Here is a 23,427-nt window from a genome sequence, read left to right as displayed (position 1 = left end):
AAGTCCACAAGCGAAGTGAATACGTGAGAGGAGGAGAGGGCATAGATGCGAGAAGGAATTATTCAACGATCAAAGGAATCATGCTATTTGCATGTGGCAGCTATGAAAGTGAACTGTGTTTGTGTGTGATCAGGGGTGTATTCATTATGCCGATTCTGTTGAAATAAACGTTTCTTATAGGGAAGCAAATGTAACAGTTTAACTTTATGTTCATCCCCTCGCCCCGACCCGGGCGCGAACCAGGGACCCTCTGCACACATCAACAACAGTCACCCACAAAGCATCGTTACCCATTGCTCCACAAAAGCCACGGCTCTTGCAGAGCAAGGGGAACCACTACTTCAAGGTCTCAGAGCAAGTGACGTCACCGATTGAAAGGCTATTAGCGCGCACCACCACTAACTAGCTAGCCATTTCACATCCGTTACACTCACCCCCCTTTCGACCTCCTCCTTTTCCGCAGCAACCAGTGATCCGGGTCAACAGCATCAATGTAACAGTACAACTTTAGTCCGTCCCCTCGCCCCGGGCGCAAACCAGGGACCCTCTGCACACATCAACAACAGTCACCCACGAAGCGTCGTTACCCATCGCTCCACAAAAGCCGAGGCTCTTGCAGGGCAAGGGGAACCACTACTTCAAGGTCTCAGAGCAAGTGACGTCACCGATTGAAAGGCTATTAGCGCGCACCACCGCTAACTAGCTACCCATTTCACATCCGTTACACAAACGGAACAAAACGGGGATAAACATACCTGAATTTGTCCAATAGAAACTCTTGTTTGCAACTGTTGGACTAATGATTACACCCTAGATCAGCTAGATGCAGGCAAGAGTGTGCAAGGCAGTATTGAATGTATCACTGTCTGTCACCTTGATTACTCAAATTTCTCTCGACCTGTGCACCTACGCTGTAAACTTTCATTCATAGGCTCGGTTGTAGCAACCTCATGATGGGTATAGGGACATTATGAGTGTCATGTAGTAGCCTAAACCTATCGATGTTACATTGAACTGGATGAATGAAATATGAATGACATCCAATATGCTGTAATAGAAAGAAGGCCATGCTCCAAAAAAATAATCGTCCTCTCTCATCTTAAAGAGCACCGACCGCCACTGGCAGACATACAGTATATAATTACTATGATGTAGAAGACCAATACATGCAGTTGTTGTCCGCAGCAGCTGAAAGAGAGATCCTCTGCCTCTGATTGTTCTGGGTTACTGACAGACTGAGCAAAACATAGATAGTGTGTTAAAAGTAATGTAATGATTAACTAGGCTATTGTATCATCAAGACTTATTATACATCATTTATTATAAATAATGTATTATCTATTTAGGCATGTCCCACAACAAAAAATCATGTTTAGTTAAAAGAGTTAGCTAAAGTGGTAAATTAAATTAGCCTAGCTAGATTTGTCTGTTTAGCTAGCTAAGTCAGCTAGCTAGCTAGCTTACTAACATGCTCAAATTCTAATAACGTTTCAACTTTTTTTTTAAATCTAGCCTATCATATTACTTTGGCTTCATATATTTGAATTAAAAAATGTACTTTGCTTATCTTAATACATTGAAAAATAACATGCTTATTTGTAGGCTAGGCCAGTGTTTCCCAACCCTGGTACTTGAGGACCCCCAAAATAACACATTTTTACTGTAACCTTGGAAAGCACACCTTATTCAGCTTGTCAACTAATCATCAAGTCTACAATGAGCTGAATGAAGTGTGTTTGTCAAGGACTACAACAAAACTGTGTACTGTTGGGGGTACTTGAGGACCAGAGTTGGGAAACACTGGGCTAGGCTACTTGCAAGTTGGTTCAATCATCGTCCTCCTGCGTCGTCATGCTGGAATGGAAGTTGATTTTTGAATGGGAATGGCAGTTATATTTTGAATTGATCAAAAGGTTCTTCATATAACCACTTTATATCTAAGAGTGTATAGTCCAAGTTGATATTCAGGTAATAATAAGGAACAAACATTATTTCCCATTGACCCCCAGTGTGAAAGTGCCTACTTCATCATCGATTTTGTTTTCAGAAATATCAAAACATGACGAAAAGCTGTGGTTGTTCAATGTACATTTAACAAGATAAAAAATCCCGAACTATGGTTTGCAATGCTCCCATGTAGAGAAATAGAGCCTGAGAGAAGAGCTTATTCATCAGAGAGTGGGAGAGTGGGAAATGTGGAGCCCCGGTGTCCAAGTACACTACACGTAGACGTGTGTGGAAAACACTTCATCACTGGTAAGACATTTCACTTGTTTAGTATAGTCTGTAACTCCACTCACTACTTGAAGCTGTACAGTCCGTTTGTTTGTGTTGTTGGTCTAGATTAATGTTCTGGTTGGTAGCTGGTCGGTAGCACTCACGTGGCTGCTAGCTCCGTCATGAAAAGGGAGACGAGGGAAGCACTACAAGATTATATATTTCTAAGTAGTGAGAACGCTCGGGAGCAGGCAATGTTGAAATGTAATCTTTAGACATGTTGTACTTTTCTTAAATGTAGTTTTGTAATTTACTAAAACAAGCAGACAAAAAGAGAATTGCATTTGAAAAAAGTAAAGTTTTTGCTGTAACCACAGGTTCTTTCCCACACAGGCAGGGCAGCGACGTTCTATCTAATACCGACTGGGACTATGCTTTTATTAAACACATTATTTCCTCTTGCTTTTATCTAGCATTTAGTTAGCAACAGCATAGGTTTGTATGAACCGTTCTGTTTGCCACTCAGACCTCTGCAACAATGTTGCAAAATATGATTTCAATCTCCCCCTGCCATATAGACGTAACGTGTCAGACGTCCGATAGACATTTTTTTGACCAGGTGAAATCATGAAGCTGCATCATTATGTCACGTGTGCGCCCTCTCCGGCCTCTAGGTCACCAGGCTGCTGATTCTTGTGCACACCTGTCACCATCGCCACACGCACCAGCGCCTCATGACACTCACCTGGACTCCATGACCTCCTTTGATTACCTTCACTATATTTGTCACTCCCCTTTGGTTCTTTCCTCTGGTGCTATTGACTCTGTTTCATGTCAGTGCGTTGTTTGTGTTTCTTGTTTTATGTACCGTTTATTTATTAAACACTCACTCCCTGTACTTGCTTCCCGACTCTCAGTGTACATCGGTACAGAATAACACCTCACCTAAGGGAAGCATCAGGGAGTGTTTTTTGTTTGTTTTTGTGCTGGAAGGTATGTTGGGTCCGGGTGTCAGTACCAGAGCTACCGGGGAGGCCTCAGCCGGTTCGTTGGACTCTCACATTTTTGTTAATACTAGAAAGGGTTCTTTAATCTCATAAAAAAATCTAAAGGTTCTATAAAGAACCCCCAAAAACGTTTTTTCTAAGAGTGTACAGAGAATGGGATATGACAAATAAGGGATTCCCTGAATGAAAGTGAGCTCGCTGTATGGCATCGACCTGATACTGTACACACATACATGTGGCTCTCAGACATTTACCCAATTATATTACGTAACTTACTGGAGCCAGCTGTGGGTGGCTGGGTGTGCTGTCTATCATACTATTGTGGGAGTGTCTCCATCACTAACCTGTATGTGACCCCTATCTATCACTCAGACACTGCAATTACCCATCATTCCTTTCACAGCAAAGTGATCCTTCGTGTTACCATGCAGGCCATCAGAAGGCATATCAGGTCAACACAATAACTTAGAGCAGGGTTCTCCAAATCTAGAGCAGGGTTCCCCAACTGTTCTCCTGGAGAGCAACTGCGTGGTCAGGCTTTTGTCCCAGCCCAGCACTAACACTTCCTGTTTCCAATAATCAACTAATCAGAGCCTTTAGTCTCGACCATGATTAGTGTAGTCAGGTGTGTTAGTGCTGGGCTGGAACAAAAGCTAGAAGCCTCTGTTTTAGAGTGTCCTCTGTTGGAGATCTTTGTTGAAGATTGTACTGCCATTGTGCCATACTGGTGAATTAATTATCATAGACCCCCCCCCCCCCCCCCCCCCCCGAACACAGTTCAAACTTCCTCTTTGTTATTGGAGTAGTTGTTGATATATCAACTTTTATAGTACAGTATTTAGCCCTGAGGTGTATGCTATAGTAATAATGCCATCTAGTGGAATGTAATGGTGGCAACAAGATACAGAGAATTGGCTAAGCTTATTGACGGTATACATTTTTTGTCAGTGTGTGAAAATCCCTTTAAAACAATATAGATACACTATATGAACAAAAGTATGTGGACACCCCTTCATTAGTGGATGCAGCTATTTCAGCCACGCCCATTGCTGACAGGTGTATAAAATCGAGCACACCGCCATGCAATTTCCATAGACAAACATAGGCAGTAGACTGGCTTTAACGAAGAGCTCAGACTTTCAACGTGGCACTGTCATAGGATGCCACCTTTCCAACAAGTCAGTTTGTCAAGTTTCTGCCCTGCTAGAGCTTCCCCAGTCACCTATAAATGCTGTTATTGTGAAGTGGAAACGTCTAAGAGAAACAACGGCTCAGTCGCGAAGTGGTAGGCCACTCAAGCTCACAGAATGGGACCGCCAAGTGCGCATAGCGCGTATAAATTGTCTGTCCTCAGTTGCAACATTCACTACCGAGTTCCAAACTGCCTCTAGAAGCAATGTCAGCACAATAACTGTTCTTTGGGAGCTTCATGAAATGGGTTTACATGGCCAAGCAGTCGCACACAAGCCTAAGATCACCATGTGCAATGCCAAGCGTCAGCTGGAGTGGTGTAAAGCTCGCTGCCATTGGACTCTGGAGCAGTGGAAACATATTCTCTGGAGTGATGAATCACGCTTCACCATCTGGCAGTCTGACGGACGAATCTGGGTTTGGCGGATGCCAGCAGAATGCTACCTGCCCAAATGCATAGTGCCAGTTGTAAAGTCTGGTGGAAGAAGAATAATGGTCTGGAGCTGTTTTTAATGGTTCGGGCTAGGCCCCTTAGTTCCAGTGAAGGGAAATCTTAACGCTACAGCATACAATGTCATTCTAGACGATTCTGTGCTTCCAACTTTGTGGCAACAGTTTGGGGAAGGCCCTTTCCTGTTTCAGTATTCAGAATGACAATGCCCCATGCACAAAGTGAGGTCCATACAGAAATGGTTTGTCAAGATCGGTGTGAAAGAACTTGACTGTCCTGCACAGAGCCCTGACCTCAGCCCCATCGAACACCTTTGGGATGAATTGGAACGCCGACTGCGAGCCAGGCCTAATCCTCGACATCAGTGCCCAACCTCACTAATACTCTTGTGGCTGAATGGAAGCAAGTCCCTGCAGCAATGTTCCAGCATCTAGTGCAAAGCCTTCCCAGAAGAGTGGAGGCTGTTACAGCAGCAAAGGGGGGACCAACTCCATATTAATGCCCATGATTTTGGAATGAGATGTTCGAGGAGCAGTTGTCCACATACGTTTGGTCATGTAGTTTGCCATGGATTAAAGGAAAGAACAAAATAACATATTCATTCAATATCTGATGAGTACACAATCTACACCAATATTTATTTGCCTTTTATTACTAGATGCAGTACTTGTTGGGCTTTAACCATTCAAGTCAGACATAATGGATTCATGTTCTACCCAAATGGATTGACCACCAAACAATGTTCCAGGAAAAACATAAATAAATAAGTAACAATGATCTAGGATACATTTTCTCTCTCTTTCTCTCTCTCTCTGTCTCTCTCTCTCTATCACTCCTGCTTTGCCCATTTCTCCTCTCTTCCTCCACAAGTACCATCTGTGCTGTCCACTTTAACTTCACTAGGGTAGGGGGCAGCATTTGGAATTTTGGATGAATAGCCTGCCCAAATTAAACTGCCTGCTACTCGGGCCCAGAAGATATGATATGCATATAACTGATAGATTTGGATGGAAAACACTCTAAAGTTTCCAAAACTGTTAAAATAGTGTCTGTGAGTATAGCAGAACTGATTTGGCAGGCAAAAACCTGAGAAAAATCCATTCAGGAAGTAGTTTTTCTTTTTGGTTTTGCAGTTTTCTATTCAATGCCATTACAGTATCCATTGACTTAGGACTCAAATTGCAGTTCCTATGCCTTCCACTAGATGTCAACAGTCTTTAGAAATTGTTTCAGGCTTGTATTCTGAAAAATGAGGAAGTAAGAGCAGTCTGAATGAGTGGACCCTAAAGTGTCACAGAGCTTTTTCATGCACACAACCGAGAGTGTGCCTTTCTTGTTTACCTTTTATATTGACAACGTTATTGTCTGGTTGAAATATTATCGATTATTTAGGCTAAAAACAACCTGGGGATTGAATATAAACATCATTTGACATGTTTCTATGAACTTTATGGATACAATTTAGATTTTTTGTCTGCCTGTTTTGACTGCGTTTGAGCCTGTGGATTACTGAAGAAAACGCGTGAACAAAACTGAGGTTTTTGGATATAAAGAGACTTTATCGAACAAAATGAACATTTATTGAGTAAATGAATGTCTGCTGAGTGCAACCATATGAAGATCATCAAAGGTAAGGGATTCATTTTATCTCTATTTCTGACTTGTGTAACTCTTCTACTTGGCTGGTTATTGTTTGTAATGATTTGTCTGCTGGGCTATGTTCTCAAATAATCGTAAGGTATGCTTTCGCCGTAAAGCATTTTTTAAATCTGACACCGTGGTTGGATTCACAAGAAGTTAATCTTTAAACCTATGTAAAATAGGTTTTGTTTTCTGAATTTTTATAATGAGTATTTCTGTATTTGAATTTGGCGCCCTGCAGTTTCACTGGCTGTTGACGAGGTGGGACGCTAGCGTCCCAAGTGAGGTTAACATTGACTTTGACATTGACCCTCCATATCTGCATATCTCCTGGGCCATGTCAGAACATGCCCTTGTACTTGACTTTATCCTCCTCATTCTTCTCCTCCATCCTCATGTTGAGGACACCCAGGTCCTTCTTGACAGCCTTCTTCATGCCAGGGTCCAGATCTAGAACCCTCTCAAAGTCAGCCCGCGCCTCAGCTTCGTTCCACACCTCGATGTGGGCCTTCCCTCGCACGTAGAACGCCTTCATTTCACCTAGGATGAACACACGCATATGCAAACAGATAGAGAAGCACACACATGCAGATACAGAGATAATGTTTTTAAAAATCGGTTTGCTTTGGGCTAGACCCTAATTTACATTTCTTCACACTTCGCCCATTGACTATTTGTTGTTGTCTCAAGAGCTTTTCCTGTAAGGTGTCATAATATATTTTGTGTGCCTGAGGTACCTGGGTGCTGATTGATGATGTCACTGGTGTGCTCTATGACCTCATAGTACTCCTCCATACGGAGCAGACATTGGCAGTAGTTGAGAGTCAGCATGTTCCCCATCTTCTCTAGCTTCAGCCAGGGGGCTTCCCATGCTTTCTCCTGGGGGAGGGGGATACACACTGTTACACACCATGGATGAATACACTCATATATGCACACACGCACCCACACACACACTGACATACACGTACATGCACACACGCACATACAATGTCCACACACACATACAATTCTCAAACACACAAAGCATCGAGGGTGTACTTTGTATATGGAAGTCATGATTAAAATATGGTTATACTCTGTCACAAAACACATTTCAAGAACTCCAAAAACTAAAGCCAAAGTCATTATTTCACACCGCTATTCCTGATCCGTTGTTACAGTACCTTGTGCTGTATGTTCTTGATGCAGACTATGGCCTCTTTGTATTTATTGGTGGCGTCCTGGTAGCGCCCCAGTTTGTAGAGCTTGTTCCCCTGGCCATGGAGCAAGGGCACAGCCTTCAGTCTCTCCTCATCATTCAGAGCCCACGACTCCCTGTCATACTCACTGGGCTGCTGCACCTGGGATACACAAACACACAGGCAGACAGGCACGGACACACACATATACACACACACACACACACACACACGTTTGTGTTACTATCCTTGTGGGGACCAAACAATTGATTCCTAATCAAAATCCTATTTTCCCTAACCCATAAACCCATAATCTAGACGCATACACGAATACGGTGACTGAGTTTATAAGGAAGTGGAGATGTGGTACCCACTGTGACTATTAAAACCTACCCTAACCAGAAACCGTGGCTAGATGGTAGCATTTGCGCTGAACTGAAAGCGCAAACCACTGCAGTTAAACATGGCAAGGTGGTAATATGGCAGAATATAAACAGTGTAGTTATTCACTCCGCAAGGCCATCAAACAAGCTATATGTAAGTATAGAGATAAAATGGAGTCGCAATTCAACGGATCAGACACGAGACGTATATGACAAGGACTACAGACAATCACGGACTACAAAAGGAAAACCAGCCACATCGCCGAGACCGACGTCTTGTTACCGGACAGGCTAAACACATTCTTCGCACGCTTTGAGGATAAAACAGTGCCACCGACGTAGCCCGCTACCAAGGACTGTGGGCTCTCCTTCTCCGTGGCCAACATAAGTAAAACATTTAAACGTGTTAACCCTCGTGTAACAGTATAACTTTAAACCGTCCCCTCGCCCCGACCAGGGACCTTCTGCACACATCAACAACAGTCACCCACGAAGCGTCGTTACCCATCGCTCCACAAAAGCCGCAGCCCTTGCAGAGCAAGGTGCAACACTACTTCTAGGTTTCAGAGCAAGTGACGTAACTGATTGAAACGCTAGTAGCGCGTACCCGCTAACTAGCTAGCCATTTCACATCCGTTACACTCACCCCTCTTTCAACCTCCTCCTTTTCCACAGCAACCAGTGATCCGGGTCAACAGCATCAATGTAACAGTATAACTTTAAACCGTCCCCTTGCCCCGACACGGGCGCGAACCAGGGACCTTCTGCACACATCAACAACAGTCACCCACGAAGCGTCGTTACCCATCGCTCCACAAAAGCCGCGGCCCTTGCAGAGCAAGGTGCAACACTACTTCTAGGTTTCAGAGCAAGTGACGTAACTGATTGAAACGCTAGTAGCGCGTACCCGCTAACTAGCTAGCCATTTCACATCCGTTACACTCGCAAGGCTGCCGGCCCAGATGGCAGAAATTTGCAGACGTGTTGCTGTGCGTTTTGTTGCCAACCTTACTTTGCTAGCTGACAACTTTACGTTTTTTTTCTTTTTACTTTTTAATTACCGTTTATATTTTTAGTTTTTCCATCACAACTTTTTTCCCTCATTCAACTTTTTCACTCCGGACGCTTTATCTGGACATGGTTCGTCAGTACTTTCAACAGCCGAAGCTAAGTAGTAACATTAACATGATGTCTTTTAATTGCAGTCGCTGTACTCATAATATACAGGAGAACGATCGCCTTACGGGGAAGATAGCTGTGCTACAAGCCCAGCTTCAGACGCAATCGTTAGGCAAGGGTAAATTCAGTGTAGGAAAGGATGAAACAGCGTCTGTGCTACAAGTAAGTACAGATAGTAGTATAAATCCCTTCGCACAGTCCCCGCAGCTGGACAACTTTCTCATGGCTTCTGGAGGGAAATGCTGTAGGAATGCTCAACTGGTGTCGCTCATTCAGCCGACAAACTTTCAACCGGTTTTCCCCATTAAGTAGCGAGTCGGAGTCTGAGGCCGAGTTTTCTCTTGTCTCTACTCCTCCCGTTACGGGGTCTGAGACGCCGAAGGCTCCCACCATTAGCTCTGACAAATTGAAAACCCTAGTCATTGGCGACTCCATTACCCGCAGTATTAGACTTAAAACGAATCACCCAGCGATCATACACTGTTTACCAGGGGGCAGGGCTACCGACGTTAAGGCTAATCTGAAGATGGTGCTGGCTAAAGCTAAAACTGGCGAGTGTAGAGAGTATAGAGATATTGTTATCCACGTCGGCACCAAAGATGTTAGGATGAAACAGTCAGAGGTCACCAAGCGCAACATAGCTTCAGCGTGTAAATCAGCTAGAAAGATGTGTCGGCATCGAGTAATTGTCTCTGGCCCCCTCCCAGTTAGGGGGAGTGACGAGCTCTACAGCAGAGTCTCACAACTCAATCGCTGGTTGAAAACTGTTTTCTGCTCCTCCCAAAAGATAGAATTTGTAGATAATTGGCCCTCTTTCTGGGACTCACCCACAAACAGGACCAAGCCTGACCTGCTGAGGAGTGACGGACTCCATCCTAGCTGGAGGGGTGCTCTCATCTTATCTACCAACATAGACAGGGCTCTAACTCCACAATGAAATAGGGTGCAGGCCAGGCAGCAGGCTGTTAGCCAACCTGCCAGCTTAGTGGAGTCTGCCACTAGCATAGTCAGTGTAGTCAGCTCAGCCATCCCCATTGAAACTGTGTCTGTGCCTCGACCTAGGTTGGGCAAAACTAAACATGGCGGTGTTCGCCTTAGCAATCTCATTAGGATGAAGACCTCCTCCATTCCTGCCATTATTGAAAGAGATCGTGATACCTCACATCTCAAAATAGGGTTACTTAATGTTAGATCCCTCACTTCAAAGGCAGTTATAGTCAATGAACTAATCACTGATCACAATCTTGATGTGATTGGCCTGACTGAAACATGGCTTAAGCCTGATGAATTTACTGTGTTAAATGAGGCCTCACCTCCTGGTTACACTAGTGACCATATCCCCCGTGCATCCCGCAAAGGCGGAGGTGTTGCTAACATTTACGATAGCAAATTTCAATTTACAAAAAAGAAAATGATGTTTTTGTCTTTTGAGCTTCTAGTCATGAAATCTATGCAGCCTACTCAATCACTTTTTATAGCTACTGTTTACAGGCCTCCTGGGCCATATACAGTGTTCCTCTCTGAGTTCCCTGAATTCCTATCGGACCTTGTAGTCATAGCAGATAATATTCAAATTTTTGGTGATTTTAATATTCATATGGAAAAGTCCACAGACCCACTCCAAAAGGCTTTTGGAGCCATCATCGACTCAGTGGGTTTTGTCCAACATGTCTCTGGACCTACTCACTGCCACAGTCATACTCTGGACCTAGTTTTGTCCCATGGAATAAATGTTGTAGATCTTAATGTTTTTCCACATAATCCTGGACTATCGGACCACCATTTTATTACGTTTGAAATCGCAACAAATAATCTGCTCAGACTCCAACCAAGGAGCATCAAAAGTCATGCTATAAATTCTCAGACAACACAAAAATTCCTTGATGCCCTTCCAGACTCCTTCTACCTACCCAAGGACGTCAGAGGACAAAAATCAGTTAACCACCTAACTGAGGAACTCAATTTAACCTTGCGCAATACCCTAGATACAGTTGCACCCCTAAAAACGAAAAACATTTGTCATAAGAAACTAGCTCCCTGGTATACAGAAAATACCCGAGCTCTGAAGCAAGCTTCCAGAAAATTGGAACGGAAATGGCGCCACACCAAACTGGAAGTCTTCCGACTAGCTTGGAAAGACAGTACCGTGCAGTATCGAAGAGCCCTCACTGCTGCTCGATCATCCTACTTTTCCAACTTAATTGAGGAAAATAAGAACAATCCAAAATTTATTTTTGATACTGTTGCAAAGCTAACTAAAAAGCAGCATTCCCCAAGAGAGGATGGCTTTCACTTCAGCAGTAATAAATTCATGAACTTCTTTGAGGAAAAGATCATGATCATTAGAAAGCAAATTACGGACTCCTCTTTAAATCTGCATATTCCTCCAGGGCTTAGCTGTCCTGGATCTGCACAGCTCTGCCAGGGCCTGGGATCGGGAGAGACACTTAAGTGTTTTAGTACTATATCTCTTGACACAATGATGAAAATAATCATGGCCTCTAAACATTCAAGCTGCATACTGGATCCTATTCCTACTAAACTACTGAAAGAGCTGCTTCCTGTGCTTGGCCCTCCTATGTTGAACATAATAAACGGCTCTCTATCCACCGGATGTGTACCAAACTCACTAAAAGTGGCAGTAATAAAGCCTCTCTTGAAAAAGCCAAACCTTGACCCGGAAAATATAAAAAACTATCGGCCTATATCGAATCTTCCATTCCTCTCAGAAATTTTAGAAAAAGCTGTTGCGCAGCAAATCACTGCCTTCCTGAAGACAAACAATGTATACGAAATGCTTCAGTCTGGTCTTAGACCCCATCATAGCACTGAGACTGCACTTGTGAAGGTGGTAAATTACCTTTTAATGGCGTCAGACCGAGGCTCTGCATCTGTCCTCGTGCTACTAGACCTTAGTGCTGCCTTTGACACCATCGATCACCACACTCTTTTGGAGAGATTGGAAACCCAAATTGGTCTACACGGACAAGTTCTGGCCTGGTTTAGATCTTATCTGTTGGAAAGATATCAGTTTGTCTCTGTGAATGGTTTGTCCTCTGACAAATCAACTGTACATTTCGGTGTTCCTCAAGGTTCCGTTTTAGGACCACTATTGTTTTCACTATATATTGTACCTCTTGGGGATGTTATTCGAAAACATAATGTTAACTTTCACTGCTATGTGGATGACACACAGCTGTACATTTCAATGAAACATGGTGAAGCCCCAAAATTGCCCTCGCTAGAAGCCTGTGTTTCAGACATAAGGAAGTGGATGGCTGAAAACGTTCTACTTTTAAACTCGGACAAAACAGAGATGCTTGTGTAAGGACCCAAGAAACAAAGAGATCTTCTGTTAAATCTGACAATTAATCTTGATGGTTGTAAAGTCGTCTCAAATAAAACTGTGAAGGACCTCGGCGTTACTCTTGACCCTGATCTCTCTTTTGACGAACATGTCAAGACTGTTTCAAGGACAGCTTTTTTCCATCTACGTAACATTGCAAAAATCTGAAATTTTCTGTCCAAAAATGATGCAGAAAAATGAATCCATGCATTTGTTACTTCTAGGCTAGACTACTGCAATGCTCTACTTTCCGGCTACCCGGATAAAGCACTAAATAAACTTCAGTTAGTGCTAAATACGGCTGCTAGAATCCTGACTAGAACCAAGAAATTTGATCATATTACTCCAGTGCTAGCTTCCCTACACTGGCTTCCTGTTAAGGCAAGGGCTGATTTCAAGGTTTTACTGTTAACCTATAAAGCGTTACATGGGCTTGCTCCTACCTATCTTTCCGAGTTGGTCCTGCCGTACACGTACGCTACGGTCACAAGACGCAGGCCTCCTAATTGTCCCTAGACTTTCTAAGCAAACAGCTGGAGGCAGGGCTTTCTCCTATAGATCTCCATTTTTATGGAATGGTCTGCCTACCCATGTGAGAGACGCAGACTCGGTCTCAACCTTTAAGTCTTTACTGAAGACTTATCTCTTCAGTAGGTCATATGATTGAGTGTAGTTTGGCCCAGGAGTGTGAAGGTGAACGGAAAGGCTCTGGAGCAACGAACCGCCCTTGCTGTCTCTGCCTGGCCGGTTCCCCTCCACTGGGATTCTCTACCTCTAACCCTATTACAGGGGCTGAGTCACTGGCTTACTGGTGCTCTTTCATGCCGTCCCTAGGAGGGGTGCGTCACTTGAGTTGGTTGAGTTACTGACGTGATCTTCCTGTCTGGGTTGGCGACCCCCCTTGGTTTGTGCTGTGGTGGAGATCTTTGTGGGCTATACTCGGCCTTCTCTCAGGATTGTAAGTTGGTGGCTGAAGATATCCCTCTAGTGGTGCGGGGGCTGTGCTTTGGCATAGTGGGTGGGGTTATATCCTTCCTGTTTGGCCCTGTCCGGGGGTATCATCGGATGGGGCCACAGTGTCTCCTGACCCCTCGTGTCTCAGCCTCCAGTATTTATGCTGCAGTAGTTTGTGTCGGGGGGCTAGGGCCAGTTGGTTATATCTGGAGTACTTCTCCTGTCTTATCCAGTGTCCTGTGGGAATTTAAGTATGCTCTCTCTAATTCTCTCCTTCTCTCTTTCTTTCTCTCTCTCGGAGGACCTGAGCCCTAGGACAATACGTCAGGACTACTGGGCATGATGACTCCTTGCTGTCCCCAGTCCACCTGGCCTTGCTGCTGTTCCAGTTTCAACTGTTCTGCCTGCAGTTATGGAACCCCTACCTGTCCCAGACCTGCTGTTTTCAACTCTTAATGATCGGCTATGAAATGCCAACTGCCATTTATTCCTGATTATTATTTGACAATGCTTGTCATTTATGAACATTTTGAACATCTTGGCCATGTTCTGTTATAATCTCCACCCAGCACAGCCAGAAGAGGACTGGCCACCCGTCATAGCCTGGTTCCTCTCTAGGTTTCTTCCTAGGTTTTGGCCTTTCTAGGGAGTTTTTCCTAGCCACCGTGCTTCTACACCTGCATTGCTTGATGTTTGGGGTTTTAGGCTGGGTTTCTGTACAGCACTTCAAGATATTAGCTGATGTACGAAGGGCTATATAAAATAAACTTGATTGATTGATTGATCCCTAGCCACGTCCTTAGAGCATGCGCAGACCAGCTGGCTGGTGTGTTTACGAGCATATTCAATCGCTCCCTATAGGCAGGCTGCTGTCCCCACATGCTTCAAGATGGCTACCATTGTTCCTGTAGCCAAGAAGGCAAAGGTAACTGAACTTAATGACTATCGGATCACATTACCTCTACCTTACCTGCCACCCTAGACTCACTTCAATTTGCTTACCGCCCCAATTGATCCACAGACCATGCAATTGCAATAACTCTGCACACTGCCCTATCCCATCTGGACTAGAGGAATACCTATGTAAGAATGATGTTTATTGACTATAGCTCACCATTCAACACCATAGTACCCTCCAAGCTCATCATTAAGCTCAAAGCCCTGGGTGTGAACCTCGCGCTGTGCAACCGGGTCCTGAACTTCCTGACGGGCCGACCCCAGGTGGGGAAGGTAGGAAACATCACCTCCACTCCGCTGATCCTCAACTCTGGGGCCCCACAAGGGTGTGTGCTCAGCCCCCTCCTGTCCTCTCTGTTTACCCAGTAGGCTTGATTACCAACGATGACGAGACAGGCTATAGGGAGGAAGTGAGGGCTCTAGGACTGTGATGCCTGGAAAACAACCTCTCACTCAACATCAACAAAACAAAGGAGATGATCGTGGACTTCAGGAAACAGCAGAGGGTGCACCCCCCTCTCTACATCGACGGGACCGCAGTGGAGAAGGTCGAATACTTCAAGTTCCTTGGCGTACATATCACTGACAAACTGAAATGGACCACCCACACAGACAGTGTGGTGAAAAAGGCGCAACAGAACCTCTTCAACCTCAGGAGGCTAAAGAAGTTTGGCTTGTCACCTAAAACCCTCACAAGCTTTTACAGATGCACAATTGAAAGCATCCTGTCGGGCTGTATCACCGCCTGGTACGGCAACTGCACCGCCCGCAACCGCAAGGCTCTCCAGAGGGTGGTGCGGTCTGCCCAACGCATTACCGGGGGCAAACTACCTGCCCTCCAGGACACCTACAGCACCTGATGTCGCAGGAAGGACAAAAAGATCATCAAGGACATCATCCACCCGAGCCACTGCCTGTTCACCCCACTATCATCCAGAAGGTGAGGTCAGTACAGGTGCATCAAAGCTGGGACCGAGAGACTGAAAAATAGCTTCTATCTCAAGGCCATCAGACTGTTAAACAGCCATCACTAGCACATTAGAGGCTGCTGCCTATAGGCATAGAGTAGAAATCACTGGCCACTTTAAGGAATGGAACACTTGTCACTTTAATAATGTTTATATGTCTGGCATTATTCATCTCATATGTATATACAGTATTCTATACTATTCTACGGTATCTTAGTCACTAAATGTTTACATATCTGGCATTACTCATCTCATAGGTATATACTGTTTTCTACACTATTCTACGATATGTCATTCACTTAATAATGTTTACATATCTTGCATTACTCATCTCATATGTATATACTGTTTTCTATACTATTCTACTGTATCTTAGTCCGTTCCGCTCTGACATCACTTGTCCATATGTATATAGTCTTAATTCATTCCTCCTTAGAGTTGTGTGTATTGGGTATATGTTGTGTAATTTGTTAGATATTACTTGTTAGATATTACTGGACTGTCAGAGCAAGAAGCACAAGCATTTTGCTACACCCGCAATAACATCTGCTTATCACGTATATGTGACCAAAAATGTTTTATTTGATTTGAACCTAACCCCTAAGACTTAAATAGCTTTTTCCTTTTGGAGACCGGTGAAATGTCCCCACTTGTCTGAAAGTTCATTGTTTTGCTATCCTTGTGAGGACTATTGGTACCCACATGCATAATAAATCAAAAACACAGACACGCACACACACACACACACACACATACACACAGAGAATATGAGCAAGATCAGTGTGTGTCTTGTGTGCGCAATATTTCTGTATTTGTGTGTGTGTGTGTGTGTGTGTGTGTGTGTGTGTGTGTGTGTGTGTGTGTGTGTGTGTGTGTGTGTGTGTGTGTGTGTGTGTGTGTGTGTGTGTGTGTGTGTGTGTGTGTGTGTGTGTGTGTGTGTGTGCAATATCTGTGTGTGTGTATGTGTCTCTGTGTATGTCTCCATTCCCTCTAACCTTGACCAGTTCCAGTACAAAGTAGAGAGGCTGAGGCTCCTTCTGTAGCTGGTCCAGGTCATCATAGCCCAGGGTGTGGTAGGCAAACATGTTGGCCATGCCACACGAATGGATGTGCCAGTCCACAGGGTCCTTGCCCTCCGCGATGCGCCGCAAGCTCTTGGCCACCAGGGGGTAGAGGCCAGTGTGCTGGGGAAAGAAAGAGAGACAGACACAGAGAGACAGGGCAAGCAAAGTTAACCAGAGCTATATGATATAAGACATGTCATTGAATTAGTCTTTTCCTGATATAGGCGTTTCCCCTTTTTCACAGGAATTGATCAGATTAGAATGGGTGGAGTAAGACATTGCTCTTTGTCTTTCATACTTAGTCTGTCAATCAAACCAGAAAGGACCCTGGATAAATATTTTTGTATTTGTGAATACACAAATAGTCTTGAAACCCGATCTATTCTCCTGAACTGAACTATGTATCCAACGTAACAACATTGCCCTCCACTGGTTGGGATGAGTAAACAATTCATTTTACCTTCCACACTAGTAGCACAGATAGAGCAATGAGACAGATATTTCACCGGATGTATTAATGTGAGGCATCCGCTTGGCGTTTCCACTCACTAAGCCCAGTGGCCGGCAGTGGGAGAAGATGGAACTAGATGGACTTTAGCCGACATTCTGCAAATGTTCTCATCGATTAAACATTTGATCTTAATACAGTATTCTGTTCCCAAAACTAAAATACGTTACGAACAGAGTGGACTAAGTTTTGTAGACTTTACCCTTTGCCAAAGTTTTAACAAATTTCGTTTTTTAGAAGGAGTGGAAAGGCAAATTGAGTTATTGCACATGCCCACTTCACAGAGTAGGCGTTCCCTAACGGAAATATGCAAATGTTCGCTAGAACGCGCCAATAGGATCTCGCTAGCTCGTGCTTGGCTCTGCCCACCTCCTTCCTTGTTCTGCCCACTATGACTCATTTGTTACATTTACATTTACATTTTAGTCATTTAGCAGACGCTCTTATCCAGAGCGACTTACAGTAGAGTGCATACATTTTATTACAATTTTTACATTTCATTACATTTTACATACTGAGACAAGGATATCCCTACCGGCCAAACCCTCCCTAACCCGGACGACGCTATGCCAATTGTGCGTCGCCCCACGGACCTCCCGGTTGCGGCCGGCTGCGACAGAGCCTGGGCACGATCCTAGCCCAGCCTGGGCGCGAACCCAGAGACTCTGGTGGTGCAGCTAGCGCCCTAGACCACTGCGCCACCCGGGAGGCCACATTTCACATTTAAAATGTCAGGCTGTGGTATATCTTGGTTTACTTATAAAAATCTTTGCTAGTAGGGTCACACAATGTAGCCTACTGTATAGACAGAATGTAGCCTACTGTATAAAGCACCCAGGTTGTAGTTACTAGATAATGAATGAATGGCTATGCCCCAGCTGGTTTATAGCCCTTCCCAGGTTTTCTTTATGGTCAGCAGTAATCACAGGCGATTAGGGAAAGGTGAAGCTGCTGGGGATTAATTACACTCTCTAAACTCTCCACCTGTTTGTCTGCTCCACCAACATACACATACAAATGCACATATGCACTCAAATGCACATGCACACACACACACACACGGAATTAAGCACACAATACATGTTATACAAACACAGCCAGACTCTAGGAGACACAAATAACTGGGGGGGAAAAGAAGTCACCCAAAGATGAAAATAGAACACACACACAACACCCTCACTAGCTGTTGTAGATAGCAACCTTAGGTTACCCTCACTAACAGGTGTTGTAGATAGCAACCTTAGGTTACCCTCACTAACAGGTGTTGTAGATAGCAACCTTAGGTTACTCTCACTAACAGGTGTTGTAGATAGCAACCTTAGGTTACCCTCACTAACAGGTGTTGTAGATAGCAACCTTAGGTTACCCTCACTAACAGGTGTTGTAGATAGCAACCTTAGGTTACCCTCACTAACAGGTGTTGTAGATAGCAACCTTAGGTTACCCTCACTAACAGGTGTTGTAGATAGCAACCTTAGGTTACCCTCACTAACAGGTGTTGTAGATAGCAACCTTAGGTTACCCTCACTAACAGGTGTTGTAGATAGCAACCTTAGGTTACTCTCACTAACAGGTGTTGTATGTTGAACAAATACACATTGAGTGTACAAAACATTATGAACACCTGCTCTTTCCATGACATAGACTGACTAGATGAATCCAGGTGAAAGATATAATCCCTTTTTGATGTCACTTGTTAAATCCACTTCAATCAGTGTAGATGAAGGGGAGGAGACAGGTTAAAGAAGTATTTTTAGCCTTGAGACAATTGAGACATGGATTGTGTACGTGCGCCCTTCAGAGGGTGAATGGGCAATACAGAATATGTAAGTGCTTTTGGACGGGGTCTCTTAGTAGGTGCCAGGCACCCTGCAACGCTGCTGGGTTTTTCACGCTCAACAGTTTCCTGTGTGTATCAAGAATGGTACACCACCCAATGGACATCCAGCCTACTTGACACAACTGTGGGAAGCATTGGAGTCAACATTGGCCAGCATCCCTGTGGAACGCCTTAGACACCTTGTAGGGTCAAAAGGGTATTCTTAATGTTTTGTACACTCAGTGTAAGGTCACACTTTCTTTGGATAGTCTGTATTTCCCATCTGTAGATGCTCTAGAAATGGTCATACTATCAACAAACTACCTGTTGATAAGCAACTGCTTCCTAAGATTACAGTTAGGGTTAAGGTTAGGGTTAGAGCTTGGGTTAGGGTAAGTAAGGGTTAAGTTTAGGGTTAAGCTTAGGGTTAGAGCTAGGGTTAGGGTTAGTATATATTTTGTTGAAATGTTACTGATATTCTGTAGACTATCCAAATAAGGTGTTACCAAATATAAATATATAACCAAACCCCTGAAAAGCCTACAATTGCAGACATAATACGTTGAAGAACACAGATAACACAGACAACTGAAACAACTGGCCTACATTTTCAGCAAATGTGTGTTTTTCAAAGCTGTTGAATTGTCTGAGAAGGGACATATACCAAAAAGGGGAACTGACAGAAACATCTGCATCCTTTCAATAGCAGGTTGAGGTTAGGTTGTTTCTAACTATCATCATTATGACACACAACCCTCGCAATGCACACACAGAACAACAAAGCACCTGTATTAGGTGTACGATATTAGGTGTATGATATTAGGTGTATGATATTCCAGTGTGTTTGTATTGTGTCTCATGCTACTGGGAGAGTTATTGAGATATTTAAGTGTTTACTCAGTATGCTCTGAATAGAAGGAGCTTTTGTGTTTTTGACAATACTGTAATAATGGGTGGTGTCTCTTTTAGTTCCTTGTAAGATGCAGGCCGACTATCATGAGAGACTTTAATCTGATGTGATTGATACCTTAGCTTTTGTTAAATGTCTCCCTAGTTAAAATAATTAGGAATTGTTCAATTTTTCTTAAAGTTTACTTTGGACAAACCTTTTATAATTGAGAGTTGACTTCTGGAGAGGTGTTGGAGTTGTATTTAACATCTAGACCAGGGGTGTCAAACTCATTCCACGGAGGGCCTAGTGTCTGCAGGTTTTTGGTTTTTCCTTTCAATAAAGCCCTAGACAACCAGGTGTGGGGAGTTCCTAACTAATTAGTGATGTTAATTCATCAATCAAGTATAAGGGAGGAGCGAAAACCCGCAGACACTCGGCCCCCCGTGGAATGAGTTTGACACCTGTGATCTAGACTCTAATGTTTGAATCGGAAGTATGCTACTGTGGCACTGCATTGTGGGAGAATAAGTCTTACTCACGGTGACATCGCACCAGAACTCGGCCACCTCTCCGATTCTCATGGAGGTGAGCAGGGTCTCCCAGATCTCCAGCTTGAACATGTTCCCGATCACCACCTCCATTGGCACGCCCGCGACCTTACTGTCGTCTATCACCGTACGATCATCATCACACAGCTGGGTACGGAAATGGAAGGTCACCTGTGGGAAGGGGGGGGGTGAAGAAGAGAGGACGGAGGAGAGGGGATGAAAGAAGGGATGATGTGGAGGGGGTGAAAGGGGAAAGGGATATGGAGGAGGATGTACAGTATGGAAGAGGTGGAGGAGATAAAGGAAGAAGACATTTGGACTTTTCCTCCAGATTCTCCAGTTCCACCAAATGCCAGCCCTTTATACACTGATCATACTGTTATAGGTATGTGGTCCCTGTTGACATGCAGGATGCGACATTATAAGATATTGTACCATGTCATTACTAATGGAATGAATAGTGTCATATGACTCCATAAGTAAGACCATTTTATTTGCCTAATGTGAGTGAGACAAAAAAATAATAATCTGAATCTACACAATGTTCTAAAATCTATTGCAACCATCTTCTTTACAGTAATCAGATTTGTCTGGAACTGGAGACAAAGCACTGGATGAGTAACTGTCTGTGGCCTAGAGAAAACCTCCACTATTTGAGATAGATAGAGGATAGAAAAGTCAATAGATGGAGTTATGTTTAAATAGATAGATTTAGATGGAGAGATTCAGATCAAGAGAAATAGAAAGAGAGAAAGACTGAGGATTATAAATTAAGTAGAGAGATTAAAATCGCTGAATTTGGATAGAGGTTGAAGCAGAGGAATACGTTGAGATGGAGAGAGTGAGGCCTACCTTAGTCCCAGTAATGAACCGGGGCATCTCAGCTGTCCCTCCATACAGGATGGTTTTCTTAATGCCTTCCACCCCCAGGAGCATGGTCCCATCCATATCTGAAGACATTTTTCTATATGGCTGTCTGTCTGTGAAGAGTAAATAAATAGGTGTGTGTATATAATGTGTGTCTGTCTGTATGTGTTTCTGCTAGGGTAGCTTATAGCAGGTGTGAGGCATAGAGAGGTATGAACACACATTACTCCTTGATGATTAGGAAAGGGATAATGAGATTAAGAATCCCTCCTCCTCTCCTCCTCCCCTCTCCCCATTCATTTCATTCATCCCTCAATCAGCTCTGCTCAGCATTTCTCCTGATGACTATCTATCATCTGCTGGACTAGAAACATCCAGAACGGGATAGAAAAACACTACTTCAAGCCCACAGCTACAAATCATTGAGATGGGGGTATAATGTACTAAGCACTTAATAATGTTGTCAATAACAGCTGGTGAGCGATGTCTAATATTAAGGAAGTCTCAAGGTATTACTCGCCCGAGTTAAAGTACCTCATGATAAGCTGTATACCATACCGTCTACCAAGAGAGTTTTCATCTATATTTTTCATTGCCCTCTATATACCACCACAAACCAATGCTGGCACTAAGACCGCACTCAACAAGCTGTATAACGCCGTGAAGCTGGTTGAGAGAATGCCTAGAGTGTTTAAAGCTGTCATCAAGGCAAAGGGTGACTACTTTGAAGAATCTCAAATATAAATATTTTTTAAATGTATTAACACTTTTTTGGTTACTACATGATTCCATGTGTTATTTCATAGTTTTGATGTCTTCACCATAATTCTACAATGTAGAAAATAGTAAAAATTAAAAAAAAATCTTGAATGAGTAGGTGTGTCCAAACTTTTGACTGGTACTGTATATACTAGGCTGTGTCAAATTGGGCCTTCCTATGTCACTCCCTTTGTTTCCTTCCCAAGGCGTTTCTGTTTCTGTTTCATGTCGGTGCGCTGTTAGTGTTTCTTGTTTTGTTCATGTTCGTTCATTTATTCAATGCATTCACTCCCTGAACTTGCTTCCCGACTCTCAGCGAACACATTACAGAATAATGCCTCACCAAAGGGAAGCATCAGGGAGTGTTTTTTGTTTATTTTTGTGTTGGGGGTGACGTTGGGTCCAGGTGTCAGTACCGGAGCTACCAGGGAGACCTCAGCCGGTTCGACGGGTTCCCCTGCCTCAGCTGGCTCGACAGGTTTCCATACCTCAGCGGGATCGATAGGCTTCCATGACTCAGCTGGCTTGACAGGCTCCCATGCCTCAGCGAGCTCGATAGGCTCCCATGCCTCAGCTGGCTCGATAGGCTCCCATGCCTCAGCGGGCTCGATAGGCTCCCATGCCTCAGCTGGCTCGATAGGCTCCCATGCCTCAGCTGGCTCGATAGGCTCCCATGCCTCAGCTGGGTGAACAGGTTCCCGTGCCTCGGCCAAAGCACCGCTGGCGACCGGTCCGCTCCTGATCCCCAGGATCGTCCCTTTGGTTGGCGTCCTGCGGCTGGAGCCGCTCGCCGGGGTGGGGGTACTGTCACGTATGCTCTCTCTCCGGCGCTCTAGGTCGCCATGCTCCCTCGCCTCAGCCACATTGACATGTTCCCGCGCCTCAGCAGAGGTGACCGGTCCGGTCCTGATCCCCGGGATCGTTTTGGTCGGCGTCCTGCGGCTGGAGGGGTACTGTCATGTGTGCTCCCTCTCCGGCCTCTAGGTCACCAGGCTGCTGATTATTGCGCACACCTGTCACCATCGTCACGCACATCAGCGCCTCATGACACTCACTTGGATTCCATCACCTCCTTGATTACCTGCCGTATTTGTCACTCCCTTTGGTTCCTTCCCAAGGTGTTATTGTTTCTGTTTCATGTCGGTGCGCTGTTAGTGTTTCTTGTTTTGTTCATTTATTAATTAAATGTATTCTCTCCCTGAACTTGCTTCCCGACTCTCAGCGAACATTGTTACACATAGACTGTTCTCCCTGCTACCGCACGGGAAGCGGTACCGGAGCGCCAAGTCTAGGTCCAAAAGGCTCCTTAACAGCTTCTACCCCCAAGCCATAAGACTGCTGAACAATTAATCACCACCCCCCCCCTTTGTTTTTACACTGCTGCTACTCGCTGTTTATTATCAATGCATAGTCACTTTACCCCTACCTACATGTACCCCCACACATTGACTCGGTACCCCCTGTATATAGCCTCGTTATTGTTATTCTTTTGTGT

At 44.3% G+C, this 23,427-nt stretch overlaps 1 protein-coding gene across 1 annotated transcript; it reads right to left on the bottom strand.

The window, feature by feature from the left end:
* Positions 1-5,440: 5,440 nt before the first annotated feature.
* Positions 5,441-21,365, bottom strand: aipl1 (aryl hydrocarbon receptor interacting protein-like 1). The gene is made up of 6 exons (XM_055895808.1): positions 21,159-21,365; positions 20,298-20,477; positions 16,471-16,659; positions 7,674-7,850; positions 7,245-7,386; positions 5,441-7,047 (listed from the first exon to the last, which is right to left on the bottom strand). The coding sequence occupies exons 1-6, from the start codon at positions 21,264-21,266 to the stop codon at positions 6,848-6,850; spliced, it is 996 nt and encodes a 331-aa protein (XP_055751783.1). The 5' UTR covers positions 21,267-21,365; the 3' UTR covers positions 5,441-6,847.
* Between the last annotated feature and the right edge of the window lie 2,062 nt (positions 21,366-23,427).

The sequence above is a fragment of the Salvelinus fontinalis genome, chromosome 33, assembly GCF_029448725.1.
Source record: "Salvelinus fontinalis isolate EN_2023a chromosome 33, ASM2944872v1, whole genome shotgun sequence".
Taxonomy (NCBI): Eukaryota; Metazoa; Chordata; class Actinopteri; order Salmoniformes; family Salmonidae; genus Salvelinus; species Salvelinus fontinalis.
The sequence above is the reverse complement of the archived record's forward strand: the minus strand, read 5'-3'. Positions and strand labels throughout refer to the sequence as shown.

Excerpts from the sequence above, each read along its gene's own strand:
- aipl1 (XM_055895808.1), bottom strand. The coding sequence starts at position 21,266 with ATGTCTTCAGATATGGATGGGACCATGCTCCTGGGGGTGGAAGGCATT. Across the intron at positions 7,387-7,673 it reads TCAAGAACATACAGCACAAG|GAGAAAGCATGGGAAGCCCC; the intron begins GTACTGTAACAA and ends CCCCTCCCCCAG. Across the intron at positions 7,048-7,244 it reads CATCATCAATCAGCACCCAG|GTGAAATGAAGGCGTTCTAC; the intron begins GTACCTCAGGCA and ends TGTTCATCCTAG.